General features: G+C 45.5%; 1 protein-coding gene and 1 non-coding gene across 2 annotated transcripts in view; both read left to right on the top strand.

The window, feature by feature from the left end:
* The window catches only part of POLR3A (RNA polymerase III subunit A), a 96,163-nt gene extending 77,165 nt beyond the window's left edge, over positions 1-18,998 (top strand). The window contains exons 23-29 of the mRNA XM_013004249.3: positions 3,862-3,955; positions 4,138-4,230; positions 7,128-7,292; positions 7,746-7,910; positions 8,149-8,280; positions 10,614-10,746; positions 12,573-18,998. Of these exons, the coding sequence (XP_012859703.2) occupies positions 3,862-3,955; positions 4,138-4,230; positions 7,128-7,292; positions 7,746-7,910; positions 8,149-8,280; positions 10,614-10,746; positions 12,573-12,721 (931 nt within the window). The 3' untranslated portion in view covers positions 12,722-18,998. The remainder of the gene's footprint in view (positions 1-3,861; positions 3,956-4,137; positions 4,231-7,127; positions 7,293-7,745; positions 7,911-8,148; positions 8,281-10,613; positions 10,747-12,572) is intronic.
* Positions 18,003-18,165, top strand: LOC115870049. The gene has a single exon (XR_004046518.1). It is a non-coding gene; the product is annotated as a U1 spliceosomal RNA (small nuclear RNA).
* Positions 18,999-19,304: the final 306 nt, after the last annotated feature.

Raw genomic sequence — 19,304 nt, 5'->3', positions numbered from 1 at the left:
ACATAGTTGGAAAAGTTAAAGGTAACCTGCAGCTTAAGAAATCCCCAAGTTGCCAGCAGTCATATCTGCCCCCAAAGTGGAGCAAGCTGTTAGACACGTAGTAGCACAGTAAATTACCAAGTTTTTCACATACTTCCAGGTGATGGCTCATCTTCTACACCTCCTACATTTTCTTTTCCACACTACCAACTTCAAAATTCCTATTTTCTGCTCTTAATTTTGTGTTCATACCATGTATTTGCATCAATGGAAATGTGGAAATAATTTATTTTAGAAAAATTAATGAGTAGTCCCAGGAAAATGAAGGTTAAATATTTCCCCAATGTCACACTTTAGAAATGTATTATTCAGCTCTATTATCCCTCACCAATTACCACTCTTGCCCTCGTTTAATCCCTCACACCCCCGGTTCTGCAGTTCACCATAAGGGCTACAGAACCCAAAGCATGAAGGAAAGTGGCTCACATCGTTGTGGGTGGTGGGGTCCCAAATCTAAAATTTAAAAGTCCATCCAGAGGATCTTCCTCATCCCCAAGGCTGCGAAATGGTAAAATCTGGTCAGGTGACAGGCTGCAACCGAAGTCCCAAGAGCCAGATGTCTGGCAGGTGTAGGGTCTATGTGAGAGATGTTCTCCACTCCCGACTCTCCTTTATTGCTGGTGATGAGCTCTCACTCCCTGTTCTGAGATAGGCCTCAGTCCATATCCAACAGGCTGGCAATCACTCCCAGCTGATAATACAATCAGTAACCTCCCCCACCTTCTTTCCCAGAGCCCTCAGGAAAATAGAGCTTGTTTGGTGGTCTTAACAAAGACTATATATAGCTCGAAGAGCCATGCTAAATAATTCTCTGAATTGTAGAAATGCACACTAAAGCAAGTGGGCATTTCTGCAATTCTGTTATGAAATATGAATTTTCATACATACGTGGAACACATATGTCCCTCTGCACCATCTTCTGGATCCCTTGACAGATGCATACATTTTAGGGCACCTGAATTTTGCAGTATTTGCATGAACATGGAATCATCATGAGAAATAATTTACCAACCAAAATAACCCCGCATACAATACTATAAAGTTTATTGACTTATAGCAACCCAGAATCGCCTTTAAATCTCTAGTGGAGCACACAGCGTTACCTTTTTCACTCAGAGTGGCTAGTGGATTTAAACCTTGAGGCTAGCAGCCTTGCCCTAACAAATAATGCACAGGAACCTGGAAATAGACTTACAAGGCTATCTCTCGTACAAATGCCAGACGAAGCAAGTTTTACACAATCAGATCTCTGAGCTGCATACACTCATAAAATACCTTGTAAAGTGGTAATTTGCAGCACACCCACTTCTTCAGTTTCAGATTTTCCCTTTCTTCTTCACTGCGTGTTCTGTCAGTGGGAAAGCAGCTGCCCAGTAAACCCCAGAGGAGGAAACCGTGAGAGACGTGAAAGACAAAAACTGAGCGAAAAGTATTTCTTTTCACAGCAACTAGTGAAATATGAAATGCAGTCTAAAGGGGGCCTCACTCTCTGGGTTCATTACTTAAATCAGAGGGCCCCAGATGGCCCTGCCCGCGTTTTGTTGAGGGTGAAAAGACCCTGTGTAGATACAACCAGGAGAGTAAGTTTAAATTACTGTGGTTGGAGCCATGAAGTGGATGCTGACTTCTGGTGACCCCTCTCTACAAAGGACAAACCACTGCCCCAGCCTCTGGTTGTTGCTCTGAGGCTGGAGCCCACTCCTGCAGTCCCTGTGCCCACCTGTCTCAGTGAGGTCTTTCCCTTAGCCCTCTAGTTTTCCGTGTGACCCGTGGGAACGAGTCCTTCCTGAGCACACGTTCAAAGAATGTGAAACCTGCCTATGCCTAAGGAGTATTCTGGCCGCACTTTCCAGACATGCTTGTTGGTTCATGGTGTATGTAATATTTTTGCCAACACCATATTTCAAAGACTGCCCTTCTGCATCCATCATTCTTACTCAGTGTCCAGCTTTAACATGCAGAGGGGGCGCCCGAAAGTGGGAGCACTGTAGCTTGGGCAGGAGCACCTCGGTCTTCAGAATCTCGTCTCTGCTTTTAAAAAGAGTTATGCAGTCATTACCACATTCAGTTTTAACATTTTCTTCATTCTTGTACCCATTATTATTTCCTCCTTGTCACTTTTCACTCTCATTTTTATCTATTTATTTTTTCCTGATCACTTTTTCAAAAAGATCTTTTGCAGCCAGTTTGCCCAATATAATTTGCTGTTTGACTTCCTAACTGCCATCTCCTCGGACTTTTATCATAGGCCCAAGTACAGAGCGATCTGTGGTGACTCACTCTGCGCCATTTACTGTGATGCCGTGTACTTGTGCAGTTGTGAAGGGTTTTGCTTTCTTGATGTAGAATCCGTACTGAAGGCTGTAGTTTAGTCTTCATCAGAAACGGCTTCAAGCCCTTCACTGTCAGGTTGGGTTATTTGCCTGTTGGAGGTTGTTGAAGAGTCTTCTTCCTTTCTTGATGCCACACTCCTCTTCATTGCCCATGGGGCTTGAGAAACGAATGGGAACATGGATTAAAATATAATGATAAAAGGATACAGCTCCGACACGTGCCTTTGCTGATTTTCGAGCATCCCCTATCCTGCTCCGTGGTCCGTGTGCAGGCCCGGATGAACACAGTGTTGCAGCACTGCCCCGTTCACAGGGTTAGCTGTACTCTGCTGCGCACATAGCCGTCTCCTTTCCCAGACAGCGAAGCACAAGCAGACATCTCTGCTTCTAGCAAGATGACATCAGCAGTGCTGTCCTTCATTCGACGCCCGCTTCTGAATCAAATCAGACCAAAGATCCCAGTGTACTGACAGTAGTTCCCCGTCATTGTATTGCTATGCTTTTTTGTTTGTTTAATTCAAAATTTTACTTGCATATGATATCAGCAGTATTATCTGATAGTTTCTGCATATGCTTGGATCACCATCTGATCTCTGTCATTGAATTGGCCAGGTGGCTGGCTTCCAAGCTGCTTTTCATAGACTAGTGAGCACCTCCAGCACATCGTTCATTTGTTGAAACCTTTTCGTTGGAATCTACTAGTTACTGGAGGCTTGACTTTTCCCAAGGCCTTTGTAAGGAAGGGTTTTCTCTTTCAGCGTTGAAGCGAGTAGTTGTGAGATCAAAGTGCAGCCCTGCCACACAGTAAACGTGGTTATTTTCTTTCCGAGTGCACCTAGTCCTTCCTTAACGACTGTGTCATTGTCTGACAGTTGGCATTTATAGCAATAGTGAGATATCTGTTGTCCTGTTATTTTGCATGTTAACAATGCACATCCGGCAGTAACAGGGCTGCAAGGCGCCGACAGTGCTGGCCGATGGTTAAGGCAGCAGCCCTGGTGACACCGTGGTTATGAGTTGGGCAGCAGTTTGAAACCTTCAGTCATTCTGAGAGTGAGAGACAGGACTTTCTACTCCTGTAAAAGGTCACAATCTCAGAAACTCACGGGGTTTTTCTCCCCTGTCCGGTAGGGTCACCCTGAGTCCCTATCAACTCCATGGCGGTGAGGTTTTTCTAAATGATGGTTCAGGTTATATGTCAGCTTGGCTGGGCGATGATTCTCAGTGGTTTATCGGTTAGATAATGATAGAATTTGGCAGTTATGTAATGTTGTACCTGGCAATTGTTTATTGTAGTCGTCCTCCATTCTGTGGTCTTATGTGATTATCCTCCATTTTTTGCATAACATTGATTTTCACGTAAAGACCTAATATTTGGGACCTGTCCATGTTGATAAAAAAGGAGTGGGTATAGTATTCATATTTAGCAAGGCCATGGTCTTCACACTGGCTAATTTTGAGGCTGTAATCCTTTTTCTCTCTCTCTCAGCACTCCGATTATCACAGCTCAGCTGGACAAAGATGACGACGCTGATTATGCTCGCCTCGTGAAAGGGAGAATTGAAAAAACCCTTTTGGGAGAGGTAACAAGAAATCTCTGTTGATAACAAGGAACTAAGACAGCAGCTTACGGGGAAATCAGACAGCGAATTGCATCTGATTTACCAGTTAGTTATGTTCTACCTCTCCCGGCCCTTAAAGCAATTTAAAAAGGGGGTGCTTTTAGGCCAGGGGGAACTCACATTCTGATCTTTTGGCACTGCAGATTTCCGAGTATATTGAAGAAGTGTTTCTTCCTGACGATTGCTTTATTCTGGTCAAGCTCTCCCTGGAACGGATCAGACTGCTGAGGCTGGAAGTGAGTCCGTGGTAATGTGTACTGGAAGTCACCCTTTCTTGGTCTCAAGATAGGTGCTGGCAAACTGTGGCAAGAGCAAGGGAAGATGCATTGGTAAAGGCTCTTGTTGGATTTCTGTTCTGTGTGATTCTATTGTGACTTCCCAATTTCCCTTCATAAACCTTATCCTGACACTCTTGCTTTCTTAAGACCCAGAGGAAATTAGTTGAGATGTTATGCACAGTACTAAGTCACAGTGACATAATTTTGGGATGGACCACAAAGAAAGACAGTGTCAGACTCACTGTAGTTCCCAGCACCTAATAATGCCTTGCTGTGATAGGACATACGAGGGGACACCCCGCAAAACCCAGAATTATCCCCTCCCCAAAGCTATGTATTTAAATTTTTTTACAGAACAACCTAATCACCTTTAAAGTACTCTCCGTTATACTTAATACATTTGTCAAATCTGCGATTCCATTCTTTAAAAAAAAAATCATTTTATTAGGGGCTCATACAACTCTTATCACAATCCGTACGTACATTAATTGTGTAAAGCACATTTGTACATTCATTTCCCTCATCATTCTTAAAAACATCTGCTCTCCACTCAAGCCCCTGGCATCAGATCCTCATTTTTCCTCCCCACTCCCTCATGAACCCTTGATAATTTACAAATCACTATTTTGTCATATCTTACACTGTCTGACATCTCCTTTCACCCACTTTTCTGTTGTCCGTCCCCCAGGGAGGAAGTTACATGAGATCCTTTTAATCGGTTCCCCCTTTCGACCCCACCTCACCACTGGTCCTGAAGAGATCATCCGCCCTGGATTCCCTGTGTTTCTAGTTCCTATCTGTACCAATGTACATCCTCTGGTTCAGCCAGAGTCTTGGAAACATTTTTCAAACTCATCTGTATGAATGGCTGACAGCACCTTCCTCGTTTCTTTTTTTTTGCTTCACCTCTTCTAAGTCGTAAAATCTCTGTCCTTTCATGCCCATCTTCATTCACAGAAACAAAAATAAGTCACACAGAGCGAGGTCAGATGAGTGGTATGTGGGGCAAGAGAGGCATGCTGATTTTTGCCCCAAACTGGCATACTGAGATGACTGTGTGAGAAGATGCATTGTTGTGGTGGCAAAAGCAGTCCCCCATCTGCCACAAATCAGTTTTTTTTTCGGTTCCACACTGTTACACAATCTTTTCAGAACCTCTAAATAGAAACCTTGATTAAGAGTCTGACCTCGTAGAACAAGCTCCAAATGTACTACCAGTCGATATTTTCATTCATTTGGGAAGTTGGTGACATCCAGAAGGAGGTTTGTCATCAATCAACATTTCACCTTTTTTGAAACAATAAACCACTCCTACACTTGAGTTTCCCCGCAGCGCTGTCCTTGTGAACTGTGTTCACCATCACAGCAGTTTCTGCGGCATTGTTCCTGAGAGGAAACAACATTTCACAGCCGCACGTGTTCTCTGAAATTGGCCATCCCAAGAAAACAAGGTTTACAAAAAGATCCACTGCCACCAAGAGAACCTTCCCCGGAGATGCCCCTTGGTGCTCGCCTAGGGTGAAAAATGCTTATTGTGAAAGCTCCGCTCTTCTGATTTTGGGGGGTACCCTCTCGTATAGGCAGGTGGCTAGGTTGGCCTGGCTTCTTATACTGGTTTGTATGGGGAAGTAACAGTTGAAAGATTATCAGATCCCCCACCCCCCGCCCCTCAGGTAGTTAAATCTTTTATTGTTGTGATCTGCTGTCAAGTCAACGCCAGCTACCATCCCCTTGCATAACAATGAAGCACCACTCTCCTGCATTGTCCCCATTGTCTGTACTGGATATGTAACCGAAAATCAGTTTTGAATAGTCTAACTTATGGTTAGACTATTTTCTGTTACATAAGTCTGACTTATGGTTAGACTATTCAAAATTGATTTTCGGTTACATACACAGTACATAGATATACATTGTATCTATGGTACAGTGAACCCTCGTTTATCGTGGTTAATCGGTTCTAGACCCTACCGTGATAAATGAAATTCCGCGAAGTAGGATTCCTTATTTGTAAATCAAATATTTTCGTAGTTAGAGCATAGAGGACATAAAAAACCCCCTTTAGTCACCATTACACTCGTATTACCCAATTTAGTAAACGAAAAAGGGAAAATACAGTAAAACATTTTGGACGTTACAATTATCATTTATTATTTATTATATTATTTATGGCATCTAGTTTACAGTATTACATATTTCATATACAGTATTATTATACATAGTTCTTACAAATACTGTAATCAATAGCCTATGAAATGACTTAAGGGATGTACTCTACAGGTGGGTCGCCGTCTTTTTCCTCTGCAGGAGCGGGTGTAGGCAGTGGGTGCTGTTACGCAAAAACCGCGATAGAGTGAAGCGCGAAGTGGCGAGGGTTCACTGTATTAACATTTAAGGGGGAGAGAAAAAAATGACCAGAAAGTCTGTTCTACAGAGAAAATCCGTTTTCTGTTCAGCAATTTGTACACATTTTGTTTCATCTCATTGCAGTCTCCCAAATGTAATCCCACTCATCCTTCACCCCTGTGTTTCCATGCCTCTTTCTTCTCAAACCTCTGAACCTTGAGTAAATTATGCCCTTTTGATCTGTAATGGCTGATTTTTCTAAGGAGTGCTTGCCTCTTTAGTGTAGCTGTTCCCCTCATAGATTAGTGTATTGTTTGACTGAAAATTAAGCCCCAAGAATGCTTTCCGTCCCAGGCCTAAAGGATGACCAAGGGCCATATTCTACGGGTTTCCACCAGTCATATCTGACCATTAAGCCTGGTCTTAGTGACAACACATTGAGAAGCATCGGAATCAAAGCCTCTGAGCCGTCAGTGATGTTCTGCTGTGGCCTGCCCTGGCCCTTACAGGTGAACGCTGAGACCGTGCGCTACTCCATCTGCACCTCCAAGCTCCGTGTGAAGCCTGGTGATGTGGCTGTGCACGGCGAGGCTGTGGTGTGCGTCACCCCCAGAGAGAACAGTAAGAGCTCCATGTACTATGTGCTGCAGTTCCTGAAGGAGGATCTTCCCAAGGTAAGAAACTGTCCTTGGGCCCCTGCCCAGCCTATTGCCTTGAGGTTTATAAGCAGTGAAAGAGCATTTGCCTGTAGTGTGACCACCCAGTGTCAGGGAACCCAAAGGACTCATCACTGACATCACCTCTGTGACTGAGGCTGAGTATAGTGTCCCATTTTCTGTGCCATGTCCCTGCTCCCCCATTCTAGAGGGTCCCCTTCCTGGCACCGCCAGACCAACGTCACCTGTTTAATTCCTCTCCCTATCTCCCTAAACTGGCCTGCTTATTCTTCTATTCCCTACACAAAACACAGGCACTTTTTGTGTGTAGTATTCTACTAATAACCATCATTGAAAAATGGAGGCTGGCACTCCAAGCTGTCATATGCCAAGTTCTCCTGTTAGCTGCTGTGGGCTCTCCGGCTGCTGGGAAGGAGGGGACCATTCACACGGCCATGTTTCTGAACCCAGGTGGTGGTGCAAGGCATTCCAGAGGTGTCCAGAGCTGTCATCCATATCGATGAGCAGAGTGGGAAGGAGAAGTACAAGCTCCTAGTGGAAGGCGATAACCTGCGGGCTGTTATGGCCACTCATGGGGTGAAGGGCACTCAGACCACCTCCAACAACACCTATGAGGTACCTGGACGGGGCAGGGGCAAGGTACAGTCAGGCTGTCTCCCTTTAGTGTATTTGCATGCCCTCAACGGGGCTCAGCACATTTCTCTGTCCCCGCTGTTTGGGTCTTCCAATAAAAATGCTCAGAAATGCATTTGTGGCAAACGGCATCAAGTTTCCTTCAAACATACCAGGCAAAGGAGGAGTCGCAGTAGCATCCTCAACGTGGCTGCTTTTACTTATCTCTAGTTCTTGGCAGGTGGAGAAAACTCTGGGCATTGAGGCGGCCCGTACCACAATCATCAATGAGATCCAGTACACGATGGTCAACCACGGCATGAGCATTGACAGGAGACATGTGATGCTGCTCTCTGATCTGATGACCTACAAGGTACATGAGGCTCCAGGAAATAAGACTGCAGAGATTTGAAGGCCTGTGGAGAGTGCAGTGATGGTACTGATCTTCACTGAGTAAATAAGATGACACAGGTATCCAAAAGCCAAAGCCCAGTATTTGCACTGGATGTTCTAGTAAAATCTTAGAATAGAAAATGCAAGTTTGTGTGGTGAAGAAATCAGAGCATGGCTGGCCCAGCTGTCAGAAAGAATAAGGTCATAAAGGCTTATTTTAAAACATTGTAGCCATCTCAGTGAGGTGATGGTAAGTCCACACGGAAAAAACATACTAGCCTGTGTGATCCATTTGATAAATATAAGATCGAGGATCAGAAGAGGGACAGTACTAGAGCTTAGCGCAGTGCAGAAGGCTATAGATGACAGGGAAAGCCCAAAGTCCATTTGCAGGGTCCCCACGTGGATTATGCTTCCGGTGAATCCCCTCTGCCCTTTGACCAGACATATGAGTAACACTGGAAAGTGGATTAATGCAGATGTAGGTTGAAATTGAGCACCGTATCATTTGTTGTCCCTTTTGACCCATTTAAAATGTGTTCTACTGTTTGTATTCTGTTATCTTTTAAACTGAGTTTTCCCTGTTTGTTACTGTTGGGTTTTATGTTTTGGGGGTTTTTTTTTGCTTTTTAGTTTTGAATGTTTTTCTTTATACGAATTCTAGGGTTGTTAAATCTATAAAAACACAGCATATTCCTGTAGTATGGATTAATAGTTTATTGGGGCAGAAGAGCCTGGGGAGAATTTTGGAGCTAATATGAATTAAAAAGTCTTATACAAGTAAAAAGTATAAGAAAGAAGAAAATGTTCTAAAGTTTATTGTAGTGGTGATTGCACAACTCTTTAATATGTTTAAATTATTCAATTGTATGATTTTTTAATTATAAGTAAAAAATTTTTAAATTAAAAAAAACATTTTAAAAGAATTACAACCTTATGACACACTATTACATCTAGTTTTAACCAACTGAGGAGGGAAGCTTGTTTTTATTTTTCTTTGTTATACATTATATCTAAAGCAAAACTTGATATAGAGGGCCACCCCTTGTGAAATCTATCTTAGAGCGAGCCCACGTGCCGCAGGAGGACCGCCTCCGAGGGTTGTGTTTGCTGCATGGTTACGTGAGTAGAGGGCCAGGTCCGTGGGAAGCCTGTAGAGCCACTGGCCATTTGAATGCCCACCTCTCCTTTAGCAGCTTGTGCTCGACTGCTGCACTATCACTGCTCCTTTAAAAAAAAAAGTATTTTTATTGGGGCCTCTTCACAGCTTTTATCACAATCCATATGTATATCCATTGCTCTCACTGTAATGGAGATACTGAAACCGACCTGAGTCAATGCTTACTCATAACAGCCCGTGCTCCTTGGGGATTTTGAGTCTGCAAATCCTTATGGTATCAGAAAGCTTCATTTTAGTCCTGAGATGTGGCTGGTAGATTTGAGCTGCTGACCTTGCAGCTAGCAGCCCAACACCTGACTCACTATGCCATCAAAGCTCCTGAGCATTAACTAGCCATTGCCAAAAGCCCAGGATGCTTCTTTGTTATTTATTCCTGTGTTATCATTCATCACAGTTCTTTAGCCATTTCCAGGTAGAGAGTAAGTACTTGGGACATGCAATGGGGAGCTGAGATTAGGTCAGTTGGTTATTCTACCTGTCCCCACAAAAAAAAAGTGCTTCCTATAGGACTGCCAAAGGGGAACAGCTTTTCCCTATGTATCCATTCCTAAGCCTGTGTTTTAGACCATTTAGAATCTAGGTGAGGAGATAGGACCTAGCACCCTATAATGAAGGTTGTTACTTTGAGGTTCTCGGCTGGTCTTACTCTGTGTCTTTTTTTTCTTTACTGTAATTGGCAGTACATAGTGTACATGCAGTTTTTGCCCTGATTTTTTTGAATTTAACACTAAGTGTTTTCTATACTAGAGTTTTTGTAAACTATTTTAATGATGGTACAATGTACCTTTGAAAGCAAATACTTAAATTTACTTAACCTCTTTCCTACCTTGAGGCATTTATATTTATCAGTTCTTAGTTTTTGAGCCCCAATGAACATCTTCAGAAGTTCTCTACTTTTGTTAGATCCTTAATTCTAATCTTCATACAAACTCACATACTGTCTCTGTGTGTTTCTAATTCATTGTCTCAGTTGCCCGAGTTCAGTGTAGACACATGCTGTCAGGGACTGAGTTAAAACCCTTTCCCTCCGGAGCCTGTGTGTGAGGTACTCTGTCGAGGGCAGTGTGCGAGGTGGTCTGTTTCTCACCTTCCGTAGCAGCGGTTGAGCTCTCTGCTTCGCTCCCATGGCGCAGGGTGAAGTTCTGGGAATCACACGGTTCGGCCTGGCAAAGATGAAGGAGAGTGTGCTGATGCTGGCATCCTTTGAGAAGACGGCCGACCACCTCTTCGACGCTGCCTACTTTGGGCAGAAGGACTCTGTTTGTGGTAGGTTCAGCCTTCCAAGAAAAATCAGTAAGGGCTTCTGTTGTTGACAGTGCGGGCTGAGACCAGGCTTCCCGGAGGGTGGGTGGTGAGCAAGGGGAGCCATCAACCACGGAAGTGGAATTCATCATTCTTCTGTTTTCAAAGTCCGACCAGAGAGCATGTCTATCAGAGGCTTCTCTCTGTAGGCACAATTGCATGGATCCTAGAAGAAAAAAATCCACCCGGAACATAGAAGAATTTTCCTAACTTGAAATTGTAGTTCTCGCCACTGACCCCATGGCCATGGTTTTATGTGCAAGTGCCTAAGCGAGGGGCTGAGACAGTAGTCCATGGGATCGCGAAGTGGTCCTGCAGCCCCGGCCTTCAAGGACGGGTAGCAGTGCTTCTTCTCTCGGCACACATGAGCATTCTGTCTCCATCAGGCTGTGTTGGCCTCTCCTGGGTATTGTCTCTAGGGAGAGAAGCATGAGGAGGCGTGACCACAGAAGTGTCTTCTGCCTTCCAAAGCTTTACTGGCTGCAGGGCTTTTACTCATGCCATTTGGACCTTGTAGCCCCAAAGTAGTTATATAAACTGCCCACCTAAGACAGGCCCAAAGCGACGATTCAGTGCCTGGAGGCCATTCTCCCTCTAAAGCTTCCCTAGGGGCCATTTCCTATCTCACCTCTCCCCCAGGTATTGATTTGCTAAATAAGGGATGGTCCATGAGGACCTTCGAATATATGCTAGTCTTTAAACTTGGCTTTCTCCTTTCATAAGGGATCCAAGTTTGAGATGAAAGAGAAATGGCAACGTTCTTTGGGGTCAATGGGTGAAAGGAAAGAAAAGGGAGAGGACAGTTGGGTTCGGAGAAACGGGGAGGTGGGTGAAGGCCAAAGCCAGGGGAACAGCAAGGAAGGCATAGCTGTCCCAAATGCAAAACCAGGACGCCCTGTGCCCTTGTAGCTGCCCCCAGACAGCACCCTTCCTCCCTGACTTGACCACACCAGCAGCTGATTCACTTGGAACAGTAACTCAGTGTGAGGCAGCATTGTGCACGGATTCTTAGTTTGGTTATTGGTGTTTGACAGCGCAGAGCCAAGAACATACATAGTAGGCACTTATTAGTTACAGAATAAATAGCCTGACATTTGGATCTTATAAAAACTGAGATGTAGCCTGAGAAGGAATCTACCCCTGCCCCCGCCTGTCTTTAATTCCACAGCAGTAGTGGAATTTTGACTTCACAGGAATAGTGCCTCTAGAGTGGTTCTGATTAGAGATGTGAGTCTCCAGGGCCATGCTGTGAAGCCTAGCCCCGTGCTCAGCCCCGAGCACAGCTAACAGCTTCCCGTTCCTGTTTCCAATGTGCCGGGCTTCTGCACACTTCTGTCCGCTTTTCTTCTAGGTCCCCGAAAACCAAACCAAAACAAAAAAAAACCCCTAAAACCACAACCAAACTCGCTGTCATTGAGTCATTTCAACTCAGGCCCTCCATTAAGGAAAACTCTGGGCCGCAGACTCGGGGTTCCCAGGAAACCTCCCTTAGTCAATCCTGTAACTAACTGTCTGAGTTTAGTGTATCCAAGGTGGGTCTTACCAAGTGCGCGCATGGAAGAGGAGAACTGGCTGAGCTCTCTCCGGCTTCCTGGCCATGAGCAGGCACTGTGCCTTCCCTGTCAGCTCCCTTAGGCCTCGGTGCACAACCACCCCTATTGTAGAGACTGGTGGCACAGTGACTTGCCCACGTGGAGCCGTTTGATGTGAGAGAAGCTGGTCCTCCAACTCCTTCTGAAAACCCTCCTGCATCCCAGACTTGTTCTAATCACTATTCTGGTTCTTTTCAGGAGTGTCTGAATGCATCATCATGGGAATCCCAATGAACATTGGAACCGGGCTCTTCAAATTGCTTCACATGGCTGACAGGGACCCAGACCCTCCCAAGAGGCCCTTGATCTTCGACACAAACGAATTCCACATTCCTCTCGTCACATAGAGACTAACTTCTTGGGCGCCTTGCCCTGTCTTGAATGAAGCTTGAAACGAGCAGCTGACTCAAAGTTGTGTGCCCTTGGGATCGAGTCACTGGTACCCCTGCCGGTGCCAGCAGTCAGAGGAGGCACCTGGAGTTTCCAGAGGCAGCTCCTCGTCTGATGCAAGGACCTTGACCACCCCATGCTGTTTGGGAGAACAGTGTGTATGTCTTTATGTTTACACCTAGTCGGCACCCCTCACCCACGCTGACTCCCTGGGCTTGAGAGGAGGCCCCAGCCAAGCATCACTACAAATCCCCACCTCAATCCACTCCATCTACTGCCACCCAGGTACCATCACAGCTAACCCCAAGCTGCTCTTAGTGTGTTTGCTAGTATCTCTGCCTCTCTTTTAAGCTGGAGTTCCCAGGCAGTAGACCCATGTTATTATTTATTTGCTCAGTTTGAGGGACTTGGTGTTTTTGTCATTTTGGCTTTATATCTGAAACTATAACACCAGCATTGAAGTGTCACTGGAAAAACTGGTTATACAAAAAGGACTGTCTGGTGTTGGTAACTGAGCCAAGCCTGTTGTGAAGCCCAGAAGGCTCTGAAACATCCTGTTTATGTGACATGACTCCCCATGGACTGGCTCTGTGTATTCATAGTCATACCTATTCTGCACAACATGCAGAAACCTCATTGGAGTGTGGGGCATGTTAAGAGAGGGCCAGTTTCCTAGGAACCTCCTAGGTCAGGAATGACACAAGTCCAGGTACCTGGCCCACCTGCTGCTAGATCCACCTCCCCCCTGGTTCAGGTACAGAGTTGATTTCCCCCTTACTGCCAAAGCGTACACAGGGCGATGCAGAACCAGGACCCCAAAATGTACCTGGGTGTAGGCAAGTGCCAGCACTAAGGGGCCACCCGGACAGGAAGGGTGGAACCTGGGGGATCAGTGGGAGAAAGGAGTAGTGGTGCCCAGTGTAACAGCAGTTTCCTGGAAGAATAAATGTGTGAGAAGAAAGCACTCCTCGGGGACTGTGAAGAAGAAACTGCGAGGCAGTGCAGGAAGCCCTTTGCTTGCTCAGCTTCTGCAGAATACCTGAGCTGCCAGTGAGATTGTTTAGGCGGTTGTTGTCACTTGTCTTCTAAAGAGAAGGGTCTTGCTGCTGGAGAGAATGTTCTGCGTTTTCTTCAGTGGGGTTGCCCTGGGGCCAGGGAGAAGAAATGGTCATAGATCCCTTCCCCACAGAGCAGGTTCTGTGGGTCCATCAGTCCATCCCTCCTCTGTCAGCCTTTTCCTGCCCAGAGCTAAGCAGCATTGTTCTGGTGTTTCCCTGCTGGGTTCTAGGAATACTCAGATGGCTTAATTGGGAGTGACATAATCATTAAAATTGCAGATTTAACCTGGCTTTCTTGTTCCTGCCCCTAAGAAGGTCTCCTGAAAGGACACAGCCAACTTACCTAACTTTGTCACCCACTAGAAGAAACATTGCCTAAAGCCAGAGTTCATTTGTGAGCAAGAGGGTTTGGATGATTAAAGAGATGGCATGGATGATTCAAGGAAAGGAAAAGCAGGGGAGGCCCCCAGTCTTTCATCCCTTTAGGTTTCCATTTGTGTGCTCTACCTATCATTGCTAGGGTACGCAGTATAACCACTGGCTCTTGGGTCTGCCTTAGAATGATTGCTTTCTCTTCCATACTGACAGCATTCTGAATTCTGGACATGACCTATTTTTGACCAGTGCTTTAGATTAGAAATCCTATTAAAAATGGTCTCCCTGGGCCCATGGTCAGGGCATCAGTGCCATGAAGAGCCATTTGTCTTAGTATTCAACACTGCCACGCGCCCCTCATGTCTTTGAACTGGGTAAACCTGGTTTCAGTGGAAAGACTGAATCCTCTTAGTAGTGTTTGCTCACTTGAGACTTCGCCTGCCGGACTCCACGTAACTGACTTTAAGAAAACGTGCCTGGGAAGTGAGAACAGGGATTGGAAGGGGCACCAGCACCCACTCGGTGCGACGCGTGCTTGGAATGGAGACCCTGGCAGCCGTGTGTTGCTGTGAAGGTGGAAGACAGTGGGAGCCACAGACCCATGGGTGTGTGGAGTGAATGTGGCAGTTGGCACCTGTGATGGAGATGAGTGATGGGTTACATTTGGGTTTCACGGTCTGTGGTCATGTCACTAGTGAAGTACCCTGTCCTATGAGCTGTGGTCCTTTGTGTTGCACTGCCAGCCCTGCCAGGACCCAGACATGGGCACCTGGGGCTGGTCAGCCTTGCTCTGTTCCCCGAGCTTTGTACCATGAATGAGTATTGTGTCTTCTTCCTAATCCAGTCATCTGTCCTGGCCCCAGCATTTAGTTTTATATGGGTACAAAACTCAAACCACATAGCCACATAGGAATATGTTCTCGAGAATCTGTGCCAGCAAAGGCTGCTTTCTGGGCCTATTTGGAAGAAATGAAAATACATTTAAAAACTGACTCTCATCCATGACCAGATCCCGATTTCTGGCTTGTGATCTGTCTGGTCCTTTGGCCCATTTGTATCTCTTATATAAAGGGATTAAAATAGCTGTTTGACTCAGTTACAACCCCCTGTGTTGCTTAGTACTTGGGGACTGGGAGAGAGAAACCCTGAAGCCTCGGTGTGTGCCACATTTAAATTATGGTGCCAGGTTTCCATTTCAGGGCTTATCTATTGAGTACTCACATGGATTCAGGTCTGACTGAACTTGGCACTATATACCGGTAATTATTTTTCTTGCAATTTCCCAGCAGATCTCTTATTTTTCTACTAAAATTCCAAAGAGGGAAAACTAGTTATACAGAAAACTCTAGCAAAGTAGCCCTTAGAGGTTACATCCAGACAAGGTGATTGGAATGTGCGTAGGTGCTTCCCATGCTGCAAGCCCCTACCTCTGGGTACTGAAAGTCACCCGCACGGATCACTTAGAAATCAAAAGAAGACTATAAAAAATAAAAATTAAAAAAAAAGACTATTACTCCCCTAGTCCCAGCGATGGAACTAAGTCAAACCCAGTTGGAAGCAATCAAATATCTCCTACACTCCTGCATGGGAATTACCTCCAGGTTAGGATTGGGTGCCTGGCCTAATAATTCTTTCATCATACAACAAATACAAAAACAAAAAAAATCAACAGGTAGTCAGATACTCTGATATTAAAGCACTAAAAGAATTATTTGGCAAAAGGAGTGGAGCAGGAATCCAGGATTACACTTGACACAGATGTGTCTGTCAGTTTGATGTTTGCGGAACTTGCCCTTGTGGGTAGACGTGACACATCAAGCCTCCACCTGATTGCCCTGAGCATGCACAGCCTTCTGGTTCCAATCCATCCCTGTAGGGCCTTTAGGACCTTTGGCTTCCTCCAGAGCTGGCCTTTGTTCCTCGAATGTTCTCTAAACAGAGGGCGTAGGCCTACAGGCACAAAAGGATAGCAGCATTCTCTCCCCACCTTCAACATCCAGAGAAGTGTTTCAATCCATGAATACTTGAAAGTTGCATTGTGCCAGGTCCTGGAAGGAGCGACGGAGGGCGCAACCCTCCAAGGTTGTGGTTACCTTGTGTTAGAAGAGCTGGTTCTCTGCTCAGACTGGGAGTCAAGACCCCCCGGCCCCCCTGTTCACTCCAGTAACCTCAGACATAGGATTCTCCTTCTTGCCTCACTTTACTCGTTCCTAAAATGTCAATATTTATAGTACCTAATTCAGGGTCATTGAGAGGTTTAAATGTATACATATAAAGGTCTTAGTCTGACACATAGTATACATTCATTATTGGTTTTTACTGAAAAGCATTACATATTTCTAGCTAAAAACGTATCCCCTGACCCATTTTAATTCTCCCAGATGGAGCTGATGTCAGGCTTCAGAAGACATAACCCCTGCCCCTACTCTGCTTAGTCATCGGCTCATGGCAAGTGTTTTAAACTGGGGAAAGGGCAGGCTTTGAACAGTTGTGTTGTTGGGGCCATCAGCGTCTTTATATGGTTAATGTGGGCTTGTTTAGACTTGGTGGTGAGATTGGGATGACAGAAGTAGACAGATTGTTTTTAATAGTGATGTGAATATTTATATATGTATTTAGGTAAGTAGGTTTATTATATTCCGTGAGGTATAGTTTTAACTTTTTTCTCATTTTAACAGAAATTCCCATTTAAAAGTCATTAGTAAAGATTATGGTCACTGGGCTGCCTCTAGGGATAAGAACTAGGTGGTGGAAGGAGAGAGGAGAGGCAGGAGGGTGACTTCTTTTTCATACTGTGATCTGTGGGGTCTGTCAGATTTGGCACTTAGCATTTAAGTTAGATCACATATCCTTAGCAGGCTGCACATTGGAAAATGGCTCTGTCAGAGCTCCCCTACTGTGTCCGGGGGCCAGTACCAAGTACCAGGTGAAGAACAGTGAGCAAAATTGCCCTACTCCCTTTCCTTGTGGAATTAGTCGAGGTAGCACCATCCAATGCAAACATACAAATCACACGGGTAATCTTCCAACATATGATCGCTATGAAAAGTATGAATGAAATGTTTTGTGCCCTTTTTAGTACCAACTGTTAAAAATTGTGTCTGTGTGAGTGTGTGTGTGTGAACAGTTTCAAGTGCTAACTAGGCACATATAGCTAAAATAAGTCGGGCAGGTTTGGGGAACTTGCCCTTATGGGCAGACTTGACACATGAAATCTCAGTTTTGCCGTGATTGCCAAAGGGCAGTGTGTTCCATGGGGCTTTCAAAGGCTGGGGTTCTCCCAGATGCAGATTGCCAGGCCTTTCTTCCACAGATCCGCAGAGTGGGCCCAAACATCTACCCTTTGGGCTAGAACTTCTCAAGCTAACCCTGTGTACCGCCCAGGGACTGCCACGTGTTGCCAGTGGCTACGATGTTCATGTCTGTGGAAGAGGAAGTAAACAAATGTGTTACCATGAACTCTGGGGAGCCACGGAGGAAGTGGCAACAATGATAAGGAAGAACGGGGAGACGGGCAAAGACCCTCTGCAAAGGGCTCTCTGCTGGGTCCTCTCTCTACCTTCCCTGGCAGTAATCCCGAGTGTGGCTCAGGGTAAGTGTTAGCTGTGTATTAAAGTTTATCATACCTGAAATGTCTACTAGAGAGAGTAAAGTGAGTAATTTCTTCAGAATGACAGGCCTACAATATAAAACAAATTTTATGCAAACAAGTGTACCGCTTTGCGTACAAAATTACTGACATAAGTAGACCGCCAGGGAGGCTAGAAAGGCAAAACCAGTGAAACAGAGATTTTCACCAAGAAAACGACTCACCTGGCAGGGGAGACACCGTGATCACGAAGGTGGTTTCCCAGGCCGAGGCTTGTCCACTGCACTCCTGATGTGCTGACCCCTGCGATTTCCCCAAATGTGGGGAGCTCGACTGCATAATTTGTGGTAGTGGGGGACTGCGTTGGCGCTCTGCTCCTACTTTAAAAAGAGAAAAGAAAATGACTCACGCAGATGTAGCAGCATGCCTGGTGCCACATGGGTCCATGTCAGGCTGGAGCTTTCGCCTGACTTGAGTAGCTGAGGGCTGGTGAGCCCAGATCAGCAGGAGGAGCATAGGCTGGTGGCTGCCGAGGCAGAGGAATCCGAGTCAGCAGGTGGCTGACAACTCTCAGGGTTGATGGGCCATAGAGCTGCTGGCCATTGGCTCAAGTTCCAGAACAGGCAAGCAACCTTTTCCAAATTGTCCGCTTATATTGGCAGCAGGTCACACCCCCAACAAAACTTCTTTTCAAATGATCGTGCATAGTAGATCTCATTATGGAGGTGATTACATTGTGTAATATTAACAGCCAAATAGGAGCCCTGGTGGGATAGTGGTAATGCACTGGGTTAACAGTTCGAAATGGCTATCAGCTTTGTGGGAGAAAGATGGGATTTTCTATTCCCATAAAGAGTCTGTCGCTGAAACTCACAAAAGCAGTTCTGTCCTGTTCTATGGGGATTCTGTGGTCCAGCACCAGCTTGATGACATGGATGCTCTGCAGGTAGTGGACTAGTGCGGGAGCTCCCTGAGGAGTGAAGAGCCTAGGATTTCTTAGGGTGAGAGGGTGGTCGGCAGGAAACAATCCAACCTTACTCATTTCTTCGAACAAATGTCTCAAGCCATGTTAAGAACCCAAAGAGTGCCACCACTTTCCCCCTTTAAATCCATGTTCGGCCATTTGGCTACTCCCCATCCAAATGACTTTCCAGGAAGCACCTCTTGAGCTATAAATTGTCCAGAAACTTTTCTGTTGCTTTTTAACTTCTCCCCAAACCCACAGCCTGTTCGAAGGTAAATAATCCACAGGGAATCAGAATCCGGGTGGTGGAATGACTAAGTGTGCAGCTGCTAAACAGGTCTGTGGCTTGATCCTACCAAGCGGCTCTGCAGGAGAAAGGACCTGTAATGGTTACAGCCTGGGAAGCCCTTTGCAGAAGTTCTCTTTGACACATTGGGTCCCTGTGAGTAGGATTTGACTGGCACACAAGAGCAGCTTACAGTAAGTCCCTGAATGGGACAAATGGTTAGTGTTACCACGATTGGAGGTTCAAGTCCACCCCAAAGCACCTCCAA

This window comes from Echinops telfairi, unplaced genomic scaffold (genome assembly GCF_000313985.2).
Source record: "Echinops telfairi isolate 266 unplaced genomic scaffold, ASM31398v2 ScPeMD7_70;HRSCAF=299, whole genome shotgun sequence".
NCBI classification, from domain to species: domain Eukaryota; kingdom Metazoa; phylum Chordata; class Mammalia; order Afrosoricida; family Tenrecidae; genus Echinops; species Echinops telfairi.
The sequence above is the reverse complement of the archived record's forward strand: the minus strand, read 5'-3'. Positions and strand labels throughout refer to the sequence as shown.